We start from the raw sequence: 19,326 nt of genomic DNA, 5'->3' as shown, positions 1-19,326 counted from the left end.
ACCATAAAGCCTAGCAAATTGTGTGCTTGATAAATATTAATAAACAAGTGGATACATGAAGGCTGGGGGAATGAAAATGACAGTGATATTTAGTGACTTTTCCTGTCTTCCCAAGTTAGATTTGTTGTTGTTATTGTTGTTGTTGTCGTTGTTGTTGCTATTTCTTGGGCCACTCCCGCGGCATATGGAGGTTCCCAGGCTAGGGGTCGAATCGGAGCTGTAGCCACCGGCCTACGCCAGAGCCACAGCAACGCAGGATCCGAGCCGCGTCTGCAACCTACACCACAGCTCATGGCAACGCCGGATCGTTAACCCACTGAGCAAGGGCAGGGACCAAACCCGCAACCTCATGGTTCCTAGTCGGATTTGTTAACCACTGCGCCACGACGGGAACTCCCCCAAGTTAGATTTTCTATGGTCCTCCTTCCTTAATATTGGCAAAAAATTTGGCATATTAGCCCAAAAGCATTACATGGTAGTTGTTATTAATAGGGCAGTAAGGAGTTCCCATCGGGGCACAGCAGAAATGAGTCCGACTAGGAACCATGAGGTTGCCGGTTCGATCCTGGTCTCACTCAGTGGGTTAAGGATCCGGTGTGGCCATGAGCTGTGGTGTAGGTTGCAGACGCAGCTTGCTGGATCTGGTGTTGCTGTGGCTCTGGCGCAGGCCGGCCGCTACAGCTCTGATTAGACCCCTAGCCTGGGAACCTCCATATGCCGTGGGTGAGGCCCTAAAATGAGAAAAAGACCCCCAAAAAATTTTTTTAATTATTAAATAGAGGGCACTAAAATAAGTGTGAATTGTGGACCTCCATTTTTTTAAAAAAATTAAACATAGTGTTTACTCCAAGTGCCCACTGGTACACTGTGTTAACTGCTCGGTCGAATTAAATAGCCCAACTTGCACTATTGGTGGGATTTCTATCGTATTTACCTATCAGTCATAACATCCCATGTCATTTTGCTCAAAATTAAAGAACAGGTGTTAAAGCAAGTTTCTTAAAAAGCTTTGATATAATTTTCATGTGTTGCAAAAAAGTCCTATAATGTGATGAACATAATGTTAGAAATAAGAAAATAGATACCTCTGGTAGATTTGTATCTGTCTGAGGCTGGAGACAGGGCACCTGGGCTGGAAGCTCCTGCCTCCTCCCTGCGCTATATCACAGGAAAAAAAAAAAATAGTATAGAGAGTGCAATTCTGTATGCTCCTTTTAGCAAATATGAACTGTATATGACCCTTATATGCTTATTTTCAATTTTGAATAAGTGTCGAAATTGTCGAAAATGATGTCATGGACCGCCTGACTTGGAAACTTCGTCTAGTTGTAAGGGATACGGAGTCAAGGGAAGGGTCGAGCGCGCTCGGAGGTGCGCACGTGTGTAAGAGGAGCAGGAAATGGCTGCAGGTGTAACAACTGGGATTCAAGATCTCAAAGCTAGCAACCCACCCCTTCACAAGGCTCGCGAGTCCTGTTTACCACTGAACAAGATCAAAGCCACCAAGGTGTTTTAAGGGCTGTAATGGCAGCTCCCAGCGGCAGCCTCACCGCCATGGCCCCTGTGGCATTGTCCGCAGCTGCGCCCCGGACTCGGGCATCAGTATTTACGGTAAGGTGGGGCCGGGGCGAACATCGTATTAAAGGTAACAAGGGCCAGGCGGCGGTACTTACTGTAAGAGGGCCGAGGCCGGCGGCGGTACTTACGGTAAGAGAGAGCCGAGGCGAGAGACCGTATTTACAGTAAGGGGGGCGGGCCGGGCTCTCAGAAGCCCGGACGGTCAGAGGTTCGCGTTGTCAGGTGATCTCCAGCCCATACGGCCACCGCCCCCTGCACCAGCGGGAAACGCAGAATGGCTCTCGGAGGCGTTGAGAGGCGGGGGACCCACCGCACCCCCGTCCCACAGCCTGCGGACCGCAGCGTCGCGCCGGGTCCCTCCCGCCCTTTGCTGGGGACCCTCGACTGAGCCCCGGCCCTGGGCCGCGCGCCCCACGCCCCGCGCCCACATGGGTCTGTGCTACAGCCTCCGCCCGCTGCTCTTCGCGGACTCGGAGCCGATTGCCGAGGGCGCGCGGTACCGCCTGGACCCAGACCCGAACACGGACAAGGACTCGGTCCGGACCCCAGGGCAAAAGGAGAGGCGGCAGCGCGCAGACCAGCAGCGCGCGGAGGAGCGCGAGGCCAAGCGGGTTAGTAGGAACATCGACCGCCGCCTCCGCGAGCAGAAGCGCGACCTGCGTCGGACGCACCGGCTGCTGCTGCTCGGTGGGTGCGGAGCGCGCGGAAGGCGCAGGGCGAGGAACAGGGCGTCGGGCGGGGTGCACGCGGAGCTCTAGGACGGGGGCTCAGGGAGCGAGGAGGGCGCGGGGCAGGGCGCGCGCGGGGAGCGAGGAGGGAGCAGGGCGGGGTGCACGCGGAGCGCGGGGACGGGGGCACGGGGAGCGAGGAGGGCGCGCGGGGCCGAGCGCCGGCTAGACGAGAGGCGGCGGCTCTGGGCGAGCAGAGGGCGCAGAGGGAGAAGCTGGGCGCCAGGCGGGGCGCGGCGGACACGGGCTCTAGGGTTCGCGTTCGGGTCCCTGGAACGGTTCTTACCCGACAGCATTCACTTGGCTGATTGGGCCGAGCACGCGCTGCCAGGTGATTCTGCTTTTTTCCACGCTTCGTCATCCGGGCCAGCTGCTCGATTGGATTGCCACTGGATAACGAGCTGCCCGGGAATTCCGCGCTCACTTGATTCACCCCCACCTCGTACAGTCTCCTCAGCAGCAGCGGCCGTGCTGCGCTTTGTTCAGGGATGAAAGCAAGTGCAAGAGGCGTTTATAGTAGGGTCGTCGGTGGGTGGGGCTTGTCCCCTTTGGAGAAACAACTTCCACAGCCGAAGAGGAGGTTCAACCCTGGTGCCATCAAAATATTTGCTCCTCCTTCGGAAAAGTTCTCTGTGCCAACTGCACACAAGAAAGTGGGCACACCACCACCAGCGCTTGAAAGTAAAGACTGTGTGGTTTGCTGGAATTTTCTCACAATTCTTCCAGTGAACCACCACCGAGAGTTCTTGGTGCCACTTGTTGCCTCGTAAAGTTAAGCCCCCCCCCCAAAAAAAGTGTGCTTCTGATGGCAATTTTGTGACTTACAAGGAAGAATAATTGTTGAGTTCCATGCCCTGTTTTGCACAGAAAAAGAACCAGGTCCACCAGTGGAGGGAGATCGCTGCTTGTAAATGAAGAGGACTTTTATTTAAATCTAGAGAACAAGGAAGTTTGGGGTTTGAAAGGACTCACCATTGTGAGAATGAATAATGAAAACAACACAAACCTAACTGCAGTATCCCGGTGAAACATTGGAATTCTGACATAAAGGGACATTTGGGGTGAGGGAAGAAACAAAGAACAAATATATATATATATATATGAGATGCGGTTAACTGAAAAGGGAGGAGGATGCATTGGAAGCAGAGTTCCCATCTACACTGCTAACTTCTCAACAGGACACATGCAACAAGGTTGCCAGAGGCCTGAAGATACAGAATGTAATCCTAGACCCTCTTAGTTCATTAAACCACTGTGAGTGGGAGGAAAAAATAGATTTTGAGATAGACATGTGCTCCAAATATATCCCCACCCACATATTTTTCTGGAAATAAATCAATTAGAAATTACTCCAGCCAAATTTCTTTCGATGCACCAAATTAAAATAACGCAAACAGGACAGAACTGTAGTCTCAAGAAACAAGAGAAAAATCATTGAGGAGTGGCGTTTTAACATGATTGTGCAGCCACACAGACCTGTCAGAAAAATATGAGTGGGAGCTCCCTGGTGGTCTAGTGGTTAGGACTTGGCACTTCCACTGCTTTGGCCCAGGTTCAGTCCCTGGTCTGGGAACTGAGATCCCACATGAAGCTGTGTCCCCCAAAAAATTTTTTTATAATTTTTTGTTTTTTCCATTATAGCTGGTTTACAGTGTTCTGTCCATTTTCTACTGTACAGCAAGGTGACCCAGTCTTACATACATGTATACATTCTTTTTTCTCATATTATCATGCTCCATCATAAGTGACTAGATATAGTTCCCAGTGCTATACAGCAGGATCTCATTGCTTATCCATTCCAAAGGCAATAGTTTGCATCTATGAACCCCACACACAAAAAAATTTTTAATTAAAAAAATGCTTGATATGTATATAAAAATGCTTAAACTCATGATTCTGTGAAAGGGTCCTGGGAGGTAAAATCTAAAGACTGGAACAGTGAGCAGTTTCTGATAAACACATGTTAAGAGACTGTCCCTTTAAAGATGCCATCTCAGCCTGAAAGAGCCTGTATGTCACCATCACATCTGACATGATGCTGAGTCAGTGACTCTCACTTTGGGGAGAAAGTGTCCTGTATCTTCCAACCAGTGATGTCACCAGTGCAGCACACACGCTGTTGACATTCAGCCCAGACCAGGTGTGGGTCTCGCAGTGGAGGGTGGGGGGACAGTGCATCCAGCTTTAATGCATTGTTGCCTTGTGAGAATGCAGGTCCAGTCTTGCTGGGCCTAAAATTGCCAGAATAAGAGGGAGGTGCCTATTTTCATCTGAAGCCTCGTCATTTTTAACCATTGGCTCAAATTAAAAAAACAATCTCTGTGCCTGATGGAGTCCCCAAGCCACTGAGCCTCCACTGGAGTCTCTCCCAAGCCACAGGGACATCCTGGCAGGCCTGACCTGGGCTCCAGGGAGGGAGTCAGCAAAAACACAACCTACCAGACTGGGTGCAGGGTCAAAATATCGACTGTCTGAACATACACACACACACACTGTTCTTCAAGGGACTTTTTCTGCGGCTGAGCTCATGCAGCTATGGTACAGTAGATGCCATTGATTCCTCTTCTGCATCTTCTGTTGAGAGATGTATGATGGGAAATTCCTGTTTACTACCTTGAGATTGGAAGAGGATTCATTTGATATTATCCTTTTTCAGATGCAGATAATAATTCAAATAAAAAATGGCCAGCGGTGGGTAGGGTTCATATTTTTTCCTTCCTTCACTTATTTCCTGTTGTTTTCCTGTGTGTTTGGTCTCTCTCTGCAGAAATACATCTTTCAAGAAGGAAGCAGTGTCTTTGGGACACTTGCTGCCTTTCTCTTGTATTTGGCTGTTGGTGTAAATCAGAACCTGGCATGACCTCCATCTGTGTCTTTAGCTTCTCTAAGAGGCAGGGCTTGGTGCAGTCACAGAAAAACAGAATGATCTCCACTGGGGGTCTGATTACTTTTTCTCAGATAAATGTCTGGTTTTCTTAAGTAACCATCCTACTACAGTGACAGGACAAGGTTGGTCCCTGAGTTGTGCAGTAGACGTGAGCTTGTGGACACCCAGATGCCTCCTCTTCAGTTTGCTGCCTTGTCCTGCCACAGCCTCCTGTAGCATGTGGCTTTTAGAGTCAGGAGAAATCCCAGGTGCTCTGGCCATGCCCAGGCTTTTCCAAACTCATGTACACACAGTACTCGTTCCCTTACAGCCTTGGAAAAAGCTGCAGTCCCAGCTTGTTTCCTCCCATTGTATACGCTCTTGCCTATAACCGCCAGATATAAAGCTCCATATTGGGAACCAGCGGAGCAAGACTCAGTCAGCAGGTGGCCAGTGTGGACTGAGCCTGAACCCACATGCCCCATTAGAAGGAAGCACAGGCCAGGGGGAGTAAGAGTTGGATGTGGGGGTGGCCTGTGTTCAGAAGGATGTCAGGTGTGTCACGGGCCATCCACCTGTGAATTCAATGGCTCCTGCCCGGATGTCAGCAGAGAGGCGAGCCCTAACCTCCTGCGGAGTCAGGGACACCAGGACCATCAGGACAGGTCCCAGGCATTGTGTGCACAGAATGGACCGGGGTCTGGAGGGAGGGAGCTGTGGGGCAGAGGCCACAGAAAGATCAAAATATACTTGTGAAAAATATTTGCCTTTAAAGTTGACAGAGGGTTCATTTATTCCATTTTGAGGAGTTTGTTTGAAAACAGCATATGAAGGTTCCACTTGGCACGAATGCAAAGCAAAACTTTCCAGCATCCACACCCTGCACGCACACAAGCTGGCTTGGCCACAGGCCAGGCGACCTTGTGGCGGCCAGTGGCATGTGAGGACCTGTCCCTCTCATTTGGCAATTAGAGACTTTCAGGTATGAGGGAATTCAGTGTGCTAAAAGCAGTGCCAGAACCCAGGGGGACAGGTGTTTTGTGTCCGCCCTTCCCTCCTGGATCAGGAAGGACAGTTAAATAATTCCTTATCTCTGAAGCTCTTTAACTGTACTTTCCTTTAGAATTCTTTTTTAATGTAACAATGTGCTGCTCACCAGCTATCGATCCGGAAGGTGGGCGGGTGATGCCGCTGGTCCGATGTACTTCCCTGCGCCTAATGGAGGAGGTTTATTTAATATTCTGATCCACTTACCCTTCTGTCTAGTGGTGTCTTCCCAGAAGAAGCCACTCCCATGTGGGCTTGGGCACAATAATGAGCTCGTAACAAGCAGGGAAGGGCCAGGTCAGTGGTCCCACTGGGCTGTGGCCAGATGAGGGTGTGGTCTGGGGAGTGCAACCGGGGGGGTGGGGGGGCAGGCTCCCCCCCCCCGGGGGCACTATGCCCCAGAGAAGCCCCCCGTTTTCCTGTTACCTAAATTCCTCTACATTATCCTCTGTGCAAACAGCCTGACTTCAATCAAGGACACCAGATGTTCACTTAGGAAAGCATAGGACGGGTTTCTAGGGTGACCGTGACATCCTGCAAGTCACCCCACAGTGGAGGAGAAGCAGCGTGGTCCTTCCTCAGTAGACTGTGGTCACAGTGGGTCACGGCCTGGGTCATGCCGTGGTCATGGCCTGGGGTACCTGGAACACTTCCCTCCCACTGTGACCTCCAGAGCAGATGTGCCCCCCAAACCCCTGGCCTGGCCCCACTTGGCCCTGATGCCCAATAGGGGTCCAGGTACTACCTGGGCCTGGGTCTCAGGGCAGAGGGTGAGGAGCAGTGAGGAAAGCATCTTGGGGTGACCAGTGAGCACAGACCCTCAGGTGCAGAGGGGCCCCAGATACGTGGCCCCTCCCTGGCTCCCCCAAGCCCTGGGCACCAGCAACAGATCTGCTGAGACATCTTTGGGCTCCACCCCCTGTGTTTTTCTTTTGTTTCTGATTTTTTTTTCAATTAAAGTGTAGTCGATTTACAATGTTGTACCAATTTCTGCTGTATATCAAAGTGATTCAGTTATATACATTCTTTCCATATTATTTTCCATGGCCTATCCCAGGAGACTGGATATTATTCCCTGTGTTGTACAGTAGGACTTTATTGCTTATCCATTCTAAATGTAATAGTTTGCATCTATTAACCCCAAACTCCCAGTCCAGTAATAGTTTGTATCTATTAACCCCAAACTCCCAGTCCATCCCTCTCCCTCTCTCTTGGCTACCACAAGTCTGTTCTCTGTGTCCGTGAGTCTTTTTCTCAGATATGTTGATTTGTGTGCTTTTTTGGATTCCACATATAAATGATATCACATGATATTGTCTTTCTCTTTCTGACTTACTTAGTGAGACAGTCTCTAGTTCCATCCATGTTGCTCCAGATGGCATTATTTTTTATGGCTGAGTAGTATTCCATTGCGTATATGTACCACATCTTCATTCACAGACATTTAGGTTGTTTCCATGTCTTGGCTATTGTGAATAGCGCTGCTGTGAACATAGGGGCGCATATATCTTTTTGAATTGCAGTTTTGTCTGGATATGTGCCCAGGATTGGGATTGCTGGATCATATTGTAAGTCTATAGTTAGTTTTCTGCGGAACTTCCATACTGTTCTGCACAGTGGTTGTACCAATTTATATTCCCACCAACAGTGTAGGCACCTCTTGCGTTTTTCTCTTTTTTAACTTCTGTGTTTACTATCAGCTTCTCCTATAAAGGATTGCATTTAAATAGGGCCCTTTAGTCATTCCTCCAAAATTATTAAGTGAGGTGAAGATTAAGTCTGTTACCAAAAGTAAAACGTTATGATTAGATGGCTTTAACTCAAATGGAGGCCCAGGGATGGTACAAGAATGTCTGTAATGTTTTAGAGTGACAGTCACACGGGCGCCTCTGGCTTTCCTCCCTGGTCCCTGTTGTGCCATCAACCCTCTGGGCCAGGCACGCAGCACTCCAGGAACAGAGGTTGGTGACTTAGATCGTGAGCCACCATCGCAAACCTGGCAGGAACTCCAAGGCCAAGGAGGAGTCGGCGAGTGCGTTAGTGGGAAAGGCGAGCCTTGAGCTGTGCCTTCATGGCAGCCGTGGGTGCAGGAAGCTGAAGGCCAGCCCCCTGGAATTGGGGCAGTTGGTTAGGATGCATCACTGGGCTTCCTCTGGTTACCCTAAGTTGGAGGAGGGGGTGAAAATTAGGGGAGCAGCAGTCAGGAACCAAGACCTGGACATCTGGGGCCAAGACTCGTGAGGACGGTTGTTCGGCTTCCCGGGCTGGTGGCCTCAGGATTGGGGGCAGAGCTGGATTCCTGGGTGTAGACAGGCTGCTGTCTGCTGAGGTTTCCATCTCCCCACACGCATCCTTAGGAAATGCCAGGCCAGGGCTGCTGAGACTTCCACTCCCCCTTCCCTGGAAGGTTGCTTTGCACTCCAAACTCCCTTTCTTCAGTGTAACAGCATAACCGGCCGTGAGAGTTCCCTCCAGAGGTCCTTGCACATGACAGGGACAAAGCTGGGGTGGGGTCCACGGCACTGCCCACTACTGTGGGGTTTTCAGGGCTCCCTCCAGTACCAGCAACTAAACAGTCACCAAAAAATGTGAGGCTGGGACCTCTGTTCCCCCCACCCCTCCTGTAAGAATGTTCCTTACTGGGGGGCCCACCACCAGGCACCTCTTCTGGGTCCTGTCACAGCTGCCACCTCAAGGACACCAACAGCCCAGGAGTAGTTGAATAATGTGGTTGGGAAGCTTTCGTTGAGGAAGGACAGTTGCACAGACGCCTGAAGGAGATAAGAGAGGATCAGGTGACTGCCTGGAGAGAAAATCTCAGGCTCGGGGGCGCAAGTGCCAAGGCCCTGGGGTTGGTGGGACCCCAGCATGTCCAGGAATGAGCTGCAGGCCAGTGACCAGCCACGCAGGAATGTGTGAGGTGCTGTGGGACCTTGGGTTCTATTCTGGCTGCTTGTGACCCTCCGGCCAGCCCGAAGAGGCTGGGGACAGGGCAGCTGGTGCAGAGTGATGAGAGACGGTTAGTTTCTAGAGAGACTTCGAAGGTGAATGAACAATTTGCTGATGAACTGGATGTAGCGGGAGGGAAGGTGAGAGTCAGCCTGTTGTTGTTGTCGGGAGGGTTCCTGCAAGCCTAGCACGTACTTTAAATTCTCCAGAAGTTAGAGCTAAATGTGGAGGCTGTCGTGCTCTAACAGGGACCAAGTATCCTCAGTTTAAACTGAGGCCCGGCTGGAGTTCCCGTTGTGGCGCAGTGGTTGTTAACAAATCCGACTAGGAACCATGAGGTTGCGGGTTCGATCCCTGGCCTTGCTCAGTGGGTTAAGGATCTGGTGTTGCCGTGAGCTGTGGTGTAGGTCGCAGACACAGTTTGGATCCCGCGTTGCTGTGGCTCTGGCGTAGGCCAGTGGCTACAGCTCCGATTCGACCCCTAGCCTGGGAACCTCCATATGCTGCGGGAGCAGCCCTAGAAAAGGCGAAAAGACAAAAAAAAAGCAAAAAAAACCCCCCAAAACTGAGGCCCAGTCACTTGGCCATTAAGGGTTCAAGGTGGAGGTGTCTGGTTTAGACTTTGAAAAATGCATCTCCTTTACAGAGGCTGGCAGCAGCGGAGCCAGCACAGATGCTGTGGGGTGACCAGTCCCTGCGGTCACACATGGCACGGGGACTGCTGGTGTCAGTGTGGACATGGGCAAGTGGACCCCATGGCCCCTCCCTTCTTCCTGAACAGTCAAGCTGGGGCCGCAGGCCCAGTGCATCGGCCAAGCAGGTGAGCCCACAGAAACCTGATTTCCTCATCCTGAAAGTACGTGCTGCTTAGCGCAGGTAGCTGTCATGTTGGGGGAGAATTCCAGGGCACCTACTGCTCCCCATGGCTCCCAGGTGGCTGAGAGAAAACAAATTCTCTTATTTGAACCAACCAGTCTCTGCTGTTTGTTAAGGCAGCCCCAGCAAACTAACCCACCATAGTTCTGCCTTTAGTCTTTATCAGGATGTCACACACTTGGAGTCGCACAGTGTGGCCTTTTTGGCTTGGCTTCCTTCACCGAGAAATATGAATTGTATGTTCCCTCATGGCTTGATAGCACTTTTCTTTTTATCACCAAGTAATACTTCCTGATCTGGAAGTTCCTCTGTAGCACAGGAGAAACGAATCCAACTAGTATCCATGAAAATGCGGGTTCTATCCCTGGCCTCATTCAGTGCGTTGCTGTGGCTGTGGTGTAGGCCAGCAGCTACAGCTCCAATTCAACCCCTAGCCTGGGAACCTCCATTATGCCCTGGGTGCAGCCCTAAAAACCAAAAAAAAAAAAAAAAAATTCCATGTTTATCCATTTACCCTGAAGGACACTAGAGAAGCGCCCTTCATGCTGTCACATTATAACCAGGGTTTGGACCAAAACATTCAGCCAGGAAAGGAAAGTATTCATATTTCTGTTCAGAAAAAAAAAAAATCTAGTTACTTAACTTTTCTTGTCTGTGAAATGGGGTCATAACCTACCTCCTAGGATTCCTTAGCCCCATGTGGCAGGCAGAGCACAGAGGCGGGAAGCAGGCAAGTTTGTAGGGCAGGCGGGGGCCAGAAGCCCCTCAGAGTTCCCAGTGGGGCACGCATCACTGCTGGGGGAAGCATCCCCAGAGCATGCACCTGCAGAGCAAGTGTTTCCAGAACAAAGAAAGGGAGCCTCCAGACAGACGTAAAAAGATGCCCCATTATAGGCTCAAACACATCCTTTAAAAAAAGAAAGAAAGAAAGAAAAAGAATCTAATTTTTCTTACTTCCCTTGCCCACACTGTATGAATTTGATGTCTTTTTTTTTTTTCTTTTAACATCTTCATGTTTAGATCAGTATGCTGGCTTATTTAAGTGACTGCTTTCCAATTGTGGTTTCCTCCATCCTAGATTTTCCTCTTTTTTTTTTTTTAATTTAGAGAAGCCCTTTCAGTATTTCTTTCAGAATGGGTTTTGTATTGCTGTACTCTTTTAGCTTTTGTTTGTTGGAGAAATTTTTTATTTCCCCTTCTATTTTAAGTGATATTCTTGCTGGATAGAGTATTCTAGATTGCAAATTTTTTCCTTTCAGCACTTTAAATATGTCTTGCCACTCCCTCCTGGCCTGTAGTGTTTCTGTAGAGAAATCAGGTGATAGCCTTATTGTAGCACTATTCACAATAGCCAAGACATGGAAACAACCTAAATGTCCATCCACAGATGATTGGATTAGGAAGATGTGGTGTGTATATATACACAATGGAATACTACTCAGCCATAAAAAAGAACAAAATAATGCCATTTGCAGCAACATGGATGGAACTAGAGACTCTCACCCTGAGTGAAGTAAGTCAGAAAGAGAAAGACAAATACCATATGATATCACTTTTATCTGCAATCTAATATATGACACAAAGGGACCTTTCCACAGAAGAGAAAATTATGAACTTGGAGAATAGATTTGTGGTTGCCAAGGGGGAAAGGGAGGGACTGGGAGCTTGGGGTAAATAGATGCAGAATGTTGTCGTCGGGATGAATTAGCAATGGGATCCTGCTGTGTGGCACTGGGAACTCTGTCTAATCAATTATGATGGAACACGTAATGTGAGGAAAAAGAATGTATACATATATGTGTAACTGGGTCACTATGCTGTACAGTAGAAAAAATATATATATATAAATAAATCATTAAAAAAAGATGCCCCATTAAAACAGATGGCTTGGAGCAGACAGTATGCAAAAGATGAATGAAGGGCCAAGAGGCTGCCAGCATCATTGGTCATCAAGGAAATGCAAATTAAGACCAGAGATAACTGCTCACCCCCACCAGGGTGGCCCCCGGACCCCCAGCTCCAGTGCTGACCAGGGCATAGAGCACGGTCCGCAGACCGTCTCCACTTCAGCTGGGGGCAGATGCGCTCTGGTTTGCCGGCCATGGGAGCTGGTCGGCTCTGCTGCTGGGACCATAGCCAGAGAGCACACATGAGCACAAGCAGGGTCATGTTCCAATACGACTACTTATAACCACTTGAATTTCATGTAATTTTAAAATCAAACACTGTTCTTCTGAACAACAAACGTCAGGTGCACTTCAGGGGAAGTGATCTCTGGCCTTACAGTTTCGATTTGCTCTTTGGTCTTCGTGTTGCTAATTTGGTGCTTGGAAGCAAATCCTATATTTAAGCCATTTTTCTAAGGCCCTGGAAATGACACCCGGGATGTGACATTTGTGGGGCGTAAGGATCATATCCTCTAATTCAGAGAGATAGAAGGCTTTTTCCTGAGACAGAAGAAAGAGAACAAGCTTCCTGCTTGATGTCAGGTTACTCTGAGGCCCTTTAGGACCTCACCGTGCTGTGTGCCACCCAGCGTGTATGTGTGTGTATCTGTGTGTGTCTCTGTGTGAAATACCGCCAAGAACCGCCCCTTCCAGGCTGCCTTTCTCGCACCTGCAGGCCGGCGGGGGCTCTCATCGGGGCTCTGCCATCACTTTCTCTGCTGAGAGGCCTTACCTGGTGCCCATTTTTTTCTTTCCTTCATTCACGTGTCTGCTTAGCATCTGACTCCAGTCAGCCCCTGGGACCAGAGGCCTCATTCTTCACAGGTCCTGCTCGGTCTTCAATCCCCTGCAGGTCTCCGAAGGCGAGTCGTTCAGTAAATGCAGGTATGTCAGGGTTGAGGCCAGATGGTGACAAACAAGTGTCGGCGCGGCCAGGCGCCCTCCTCCCACCTGTGCCCCAGGTGGGTCTGTGGGATTGAGGCTTTGGATGCAGAGGACAGGGTCAAATGGCAAACTTTTGTCTTGTTTCTAGGAGGTTACTTTGTTTTAGTGTGTTGAGTTGAGATGCAGTTGACATGTCACATTACATCAGTCTCAGGTGTACAGCACAGCGATTCCAAGTGTGTATATATTGTGAAGTGGTCACTGTAAATTTAGTTAACATCCGCCAGCACACGTAGTCACCAAAAATTGTGGTATGATGAGGCTTTTTAAGATCTGCGCTGTCAGCAGCTCTCACGTGCATGTCGGCACACAGTAGCACTGACTACTGTCACCGTACTGTCCATTGCGTCCCTGGGACTCGTTTACTTTAAGGGGGGTCTGTGCCCTTTGTCCCCCTTCCCCCATTTCTTGTGACCCACTCCCCCCGCAAGTGTGGACCTCCACACCAGCTGTCTATACTGCCTGCTGGCTGCAGTTCGGCTTCGTGCCAGGATCCTCTCCCCCACCACTGTCAACCCCTCTCCAGATTTCAAAGGCCATCTCAGGTGTTACCTCCCCCTCAAAGCCCTTCCTGACCCCCCTCTGTGGGACATCGCCACTATTTTGTATGTAATTCCCTCAGGTTCACCTCATATGGGAAACATGAGTTTAGCTCCTCCTAAGTTTAGCTGAAATCCGTTATCGTTTTCAATCCGACGAGAATCATGTCCACTCTGATTTTTCTCTGACTCCTCCACACCACCTGGCGAAATCTGGCATAAAATAAATGGGAAATTACCACTGACAAAACAGAAATGAGAACATGGGAATCCCGCTATATGTTTCCATTCCAACCCAGAAAGATTTCCATCTGTTCTTTATTTCTCAATTGAAATATAATTCACATACCATGAACCTCATCCTTTTTAACACTGTACATTTCAGTGGTTTTTAGTGTATTCACAAGGTTAGGGAACCATCACTTCTACCTAATTCCAGAAAGTTCTCATCTTTCCAAAAAGAAGCTCCCTGCCTATTAGCAGTCACCCCTCCTCCCCAGCCCTGACCACCACGGATCCACTTTCTGTCTTCATGGAATTGTTCTGGATGTTTCACATGAATAACCACACACTGTATCTTGTGTATCTGGCTTCTTTCACTCAGCAGGATGTTGCTGGGCATTTGGGCTGTTTCCACTTTTTAGCTGTTAGGACTAACGCTGCCACAAATGTTAATGTGCAGATTACCTACCACCTGGACCTATGGTTTCATTTTCTGGTGCATATCTGGGAGCGGAATTGCTGCATCATGTGGTGACTCTACATTTACCTTTTTGAGGAACCGCCAGGCCGTTTTCCAAAGCAGCTGAATCATTTGAGGTTTTCCACCAGCAATATGTGAGGGCTCCCATTTTTCCACATCCTCACCAACACTTGTTTCTATCTGTCTTTTTTATTACCGCCATTCTCGTGGGTATGAAGTGGTGTTCACTAAGGTTTGATTTGCATTTCCCTAATAGCTAATGTTGAGCATCTTTTCATGTGCTGATTGGCCACTCTCCTGTCTTCCTTAGAGAAAAGTCTGTTCAAATGCTTTGTTCCCTTTTTAATTGGATTGTCTTTCTGCTGTTGCCCTGTAGTAGTTTCTTAACCACTCTCACTGCTGGAGCTTTTTCTTTCTAACCACATGTAACTCTGTACCTTATGTCCCAACCTGCAGGATATCTGTTCAGTTGTGAGTAATGCCAAGTTTTGCCTCCATTTTTAGAGTTTTAATTGCCTTGTGCATTAGCAATATTAAGAACCTTAATTTCAAGGTTCTTATCATGAACCTTCCCAACATTTACATATTCATGGGGGTCTATGGAATTTCCTAAACAAGTTAAGATGTCAGTATGCCTTGAAACACTGTCTTACCAACATAAACATTACATCAGCAGAACCCCATAGCTTTGTGATGATTAATTGAACAGCAGTGATGCAAAGGGGACATCAGGGGATGGAAAACAGCGGCATTGGGAATGAATGGGTGGGCGTGCTGTGTATTTTGAAAGAGGCGCTTTCTGAGCTCTGACTGACACGTGAGAAATCGTAAATGGAAAAGGAGAAAAGAAGCCGGCCAAGAAGTCAGGTGGTGCCAGCAGCTGCAGGCGCGCCCGGCCGGTCATTCCTCGCAGCGGCCACCAGGTGGAGCTGCGTACAGGCTCCTGATGGACAGATTACTGATCCTGGATGCGCGGTCAGCACCGACCATCGCAGCACATCACCCTGGTTTGTGAGGAGCTCCGGGGTGTGAATGGGTTTACTGGTAGAGTGGTGGAAGCGATGGGTGCCCGGCCAGTAGCAGAGCTGAGCCCGGAGGCGGGTACTGCACTGACCAGGCCCTTACCTGTGCACACTTGCACCTGGCGGCATCCTCCAATGGCAGTTGGAGGGCCCCTCCTTTGTGTTCTAGGAATAATTGTTCCTAATAATGTGATGCTGTACCTACCTGGGCAGGTCATTCACCTGTCCATTCTGCATGGTGCTCCCATAACCTCTGTCCCTGGGGAGGCCCCACGCCCCTGACGGCCACAGATTCCAGACTTGTCCTGCCTATAACCAGTTTTCCACGTAAAACTTGCCACATCCCCGCCCTGTTGCTGAGGACTCTGACTCCCAGCAATCCTTGGGATAAAGAATAACCCTTACAGAACCCTCAGCCCGGCAGTGTGAGTTGTGACTCCTGGGTCCAATTCTGGCAGGTAGTCAGCTCTCCACAAATACTTGGAGAGATGGATGATAAACTCCATACAAACAAAATCCAGACCACCAGCAGGCAGGAAGGAAAGGAGCCAAGAATTGACTGCGAGTGGTTCTCGCTTCTCAATGACATGTTTTGTTCCCTTCTCTTCCCTTTATTTACCATGTCATTGGCATGGACAAATGATATTCCTATATTTTTCAGTGGCTTTGGCTTAAAATTCACCCTGTACTTAAATATTTTGGTGCTGAAATCATCCCAGATGTGGCCAGACAGGAGCCACTTTTGTCCACTGCTCTGTCGCTATGATATGCCCCCAGCTTTGTAAAGCACTTTCCTGCCTTCTGGTGTGACAGTGCTCCAGGTTTGTATCCTAGGTCCCCTGCCCCCACCCTGGACTCTGCCTTTCTCAGAGGAGCCCTGGCTCCTTTGGGGGGTGGGGGGTGCTGAAAAGCAGCGTCCAGTGCTGGTTGAGCTCATGGCTACTGGTGGGTCTAACACCTGGGTCTTTCCAGTAGACAGAAGGAGGGATGTGTGTGTGTGTGCATGCATACAGAGCCGTGCAAGGCACACAGTGTTCACACACAGATGTCTGCAAACACGTCCATGCACACTCTAAAAAACCGAGAGCTCATTCCATCACTACAATTCCAGCCCACCCACAGGCTTTCCCCACCTTGTCCAATTCCGTGTTTGTGCCTCCTCTTTCTCTCTGAAAATCCTGGCTCTCAGTAACCACCTCAGCCCATTTCTCCATCTGCTCCGTCCTGTCATCCAGGCGCCTAATGACCTGGGGTTTGTCTCCACTCAGCGTCTTCCTTCTGAACATCAACCTTGAATTTATCTGCAGTTTAAACTCATCAAATGGCTCTGACTTAATGAAAAAATAAACCAAAAATGGCAAATATAGGCAAACATTAGGCCTGTCTCCCAAGAGCTTCAGGAAGAGACAGTCCAACTTTTCTGGGAAAGGCATGTAGTTCCCACCTGTGCCGAGACAAGTTCGTGTTCTGTTTAATTTCAAACACAATTTGACATTCTGTTGCAAGGAATACCTTTGCGTTACACTCTGTAGCTCAGCCAAATTCTAAAAGAAACCAGTTGCTAAGGCAACTGAGCAAAGAGTTAATTAAATCATCAGTCATTATATGCAGATCAATCTGCCTGTGTTACAAAGGAGGTGGGCTTGTTTGATTTTTCCTTTTGCAAGAGAGAATGTGCAATTTTTTTTCCAACCTGTCGGGGCCCTTTCTGGAAAGGGCTCAGGCTTTGGGCTCAGAAAGGGCTCCATCTGGGTCAGGCCCCTGTGGGACCCTCAGACCACCAGCGTTACCTGCAAAATGTGGATAATCTTGTAGTTATTGTGATGATCAGATGAGCTGCTGGAAACAGAGCACCTTTCAGGGTCTTTTTTAAAAATAAGACAAGGGTGACTTGCAAAGGTTAGCACACATCACTCCAAGGGAGGTGGTGACATTTTTCTTCACTTTTTTAACTGGCCACAACCACCCCCACCCCCACCCCTGACCATGTGCTCCCATTGTAGTCTCTGCAGAATCTCGAGGACCTGACTGCATATCTGCCCCTCTCTACTAGATAACTAAACTGCTTGAGATTGGGCACAAGGGTGAATCCATCCTTGTGATCTGTAGGCTTCCTGTGTGTAGAATTTAAAAAGGCGTTATGGTGAATGAATGATGAAAAAGCACCACTTTGCAGGCTCCTGGGAGCCACCTTGTGACTCTGGGTTCTACATTGCCACCTGCTGGTTGGAACCTATAACTGCAGTGAATGTTTGTAAACAGGAGTGGAAGTCACTGACTTCGAGCAGAGGCGTCAAAACCACTGAAAAACTTTTCTCTCTTCCACCACTGTCAGGATGAAGATCCTAAATGTGAATTTTTTTCTTGTTTTTATGGTTAAATATCCATAACATAGAATTTATCATCTTAGCCATTTTTAAGTGTACAATTCAGTGGCATTAAGCACATTCACACTGTTGTGCAACCACCACCACCATCCATGTCCAGAGTTTTTCATCCTCCCTAACTGACACACTATACCCATTAAATTCTAAATCCCCTCCCCCACTACCCACTTTTTAATGTATTCGGCAATCTCCCACCTGCTGTTTTCACACCCTGACTTAATCCCTGTGTAAGACACTGAGTTGTGTCTTCCATTGAGGATATTTCAGTCCTGGATTTTTGGACACAGGGTGGAGCCAAAGACAGCTAACCTACCTTATGTACTGATTTGCTGCTATTTTGGTTTTTTTAAGCTGTCCGTTTAAAAGACTGTATCACTACCCTTTATGGAAGGCACTTCTGAAAGCTACTTAATATTACTTTGCTGTAGGAGTAAGAAAAAAACAAATTATTTCATTAAATTCTAAAATATTTGATTGCAGAGTGCTAGATACAGAAAGGGAATGTGGAAAACATTTCCCTGCTTTTCTGTTGAAAAATATAAAGAATTCACCTCAAGATTTTAAAAGTGTGTTGTGATTAGGTGGTGGCATGAGCTTGCTGCTGAGAATGAAAATAATCCACTCAGACTATTTCCACCAAGACACTAAGACAGGAAAGAGAGAAAACAACTGCTAAATGTTAAATGGAATGAAGCAGAATGAGGGCTGTGTGCACCCAGGCCACTCAGCCTCCACTACGCCAGCACCTCGGAGTTTGCAAAACAGGCTGCAGCTTTTAGTTTCTTGGGGCCCCTTTGCTGCACTGAGTCAGGGCTTCGCCTCTCCCACACGGCTTTGTTCCTTCTCTTTTAAATCTCTCAACAATACCCGCTATAAACGTCTTAGAGTATAGTTTTAACCTTTAGTAACCTCTACAGTATAAAATGCCAAATCGGTTATTAACTTTTAAAACATTGATTTTTAAAAATGAAATTCAGTAAGTACATCCTCTCTCTTGTGCCATACAGCACTCTGGTCATTTTCCAAACAAACTTGGCATCTCCTGGATCCAGACCTGGGGTGTCCTGAAACAGTTTTCTTTGAATTTTTTCATCTAGTTTATTAAATTTCTGTGGAGATCCTCCTTAAAAGGGGAAACAAATTTTTTTCTCGTTGCTTCCAAGGACCTGGGTCCAGATATCCAGACAACAGATGCGATTTTTTTTATATTTGCCAACTTCAATCACAGGGACTGAAACAAAAACAAATTTCAAAACCATTATTCAAAACTCACAAAACTAAATATAAAAGAAATTTAAATAATTAAATTTTCAAATGCACTAAGGCTTCTAAAACACCCTGTCATAAACATCAATGCCACTTTGTCTCAAAGTTTGCCCTTTCGCCCAAACTCTGCGCCTTCCCGACACTCCTTGCCGCCTAAGGCCTCCCCCGCTCTAGCGTTTCCCAACCTCTGCCAGTGGGCGTGCGCTGCTGGGTGAGGGTGCTGATGCTGCGCTGCCGTTGCCTAGCGACAGATGCCTGCGCTGCCGGCTCCTGGAGGCTCTGCTCTTCCCATTGCGCTGCTCCCGCACTCCAGGTGAGCTAGCTGGGATTCTGGATTCTGATCCCATTGTTCAAAACTCAAATGAGGATCCGTTTCCCAGACCAGACTAGGAAAAGACCAGATGACTGGGTGGTGGTTTTTTTGTTTGGTTTTTGTTTTAAAGTGTCTTGAACACCTACCTGATAATAACTATG

At 48.3% G+C, this 19,326-nt stretch overlaps 1 protein-coding gene across 1 annotated transcript in view; it reads left to right on the top strand.

Moving 5' to 3' along the window:
• Window positions 1–1,702: 1,702 nt before the first annotated feature.
• Window positions 1,703–19,326, top strand: part of GNAL (G protein subunit alpha L) — an 85,116-nt gene continuing 67,492 nt past the window's right edge. The window contains exon 1 of the mRNA XM_047793669.1: window positions 1,703–2,265. Coding sequence (XP_047649625.1) covers window positions 2,007–2,265 — 259 coding nt within the window. The 5' untranslated portion in view covers window positions 1,703–2,006. The remainder of the gene's footprint in view (window positions 2,266–19,326) is intronic.

The sequence above is a fragment of the Phacochoerus africanus genome, chromosome 8 (genome assembly GCF_016906955.1).
Source record: "Phacochoerus africanus isolate WHEZ1 chromosome 8, ROS_Pafr_v1, whole genome shotgun sequence".
NCBI lineage: Eukaryota > Metazoa > Chordata > Mammalia > Artiodactyla > Suidae > Phacochoerus > Phacochoerus africanus.
The sequence above is the reverse complement of the archived record's forward strand: the minus strand, read 5'-3'. Positions and strand labels throughout refer to the sequence as shown.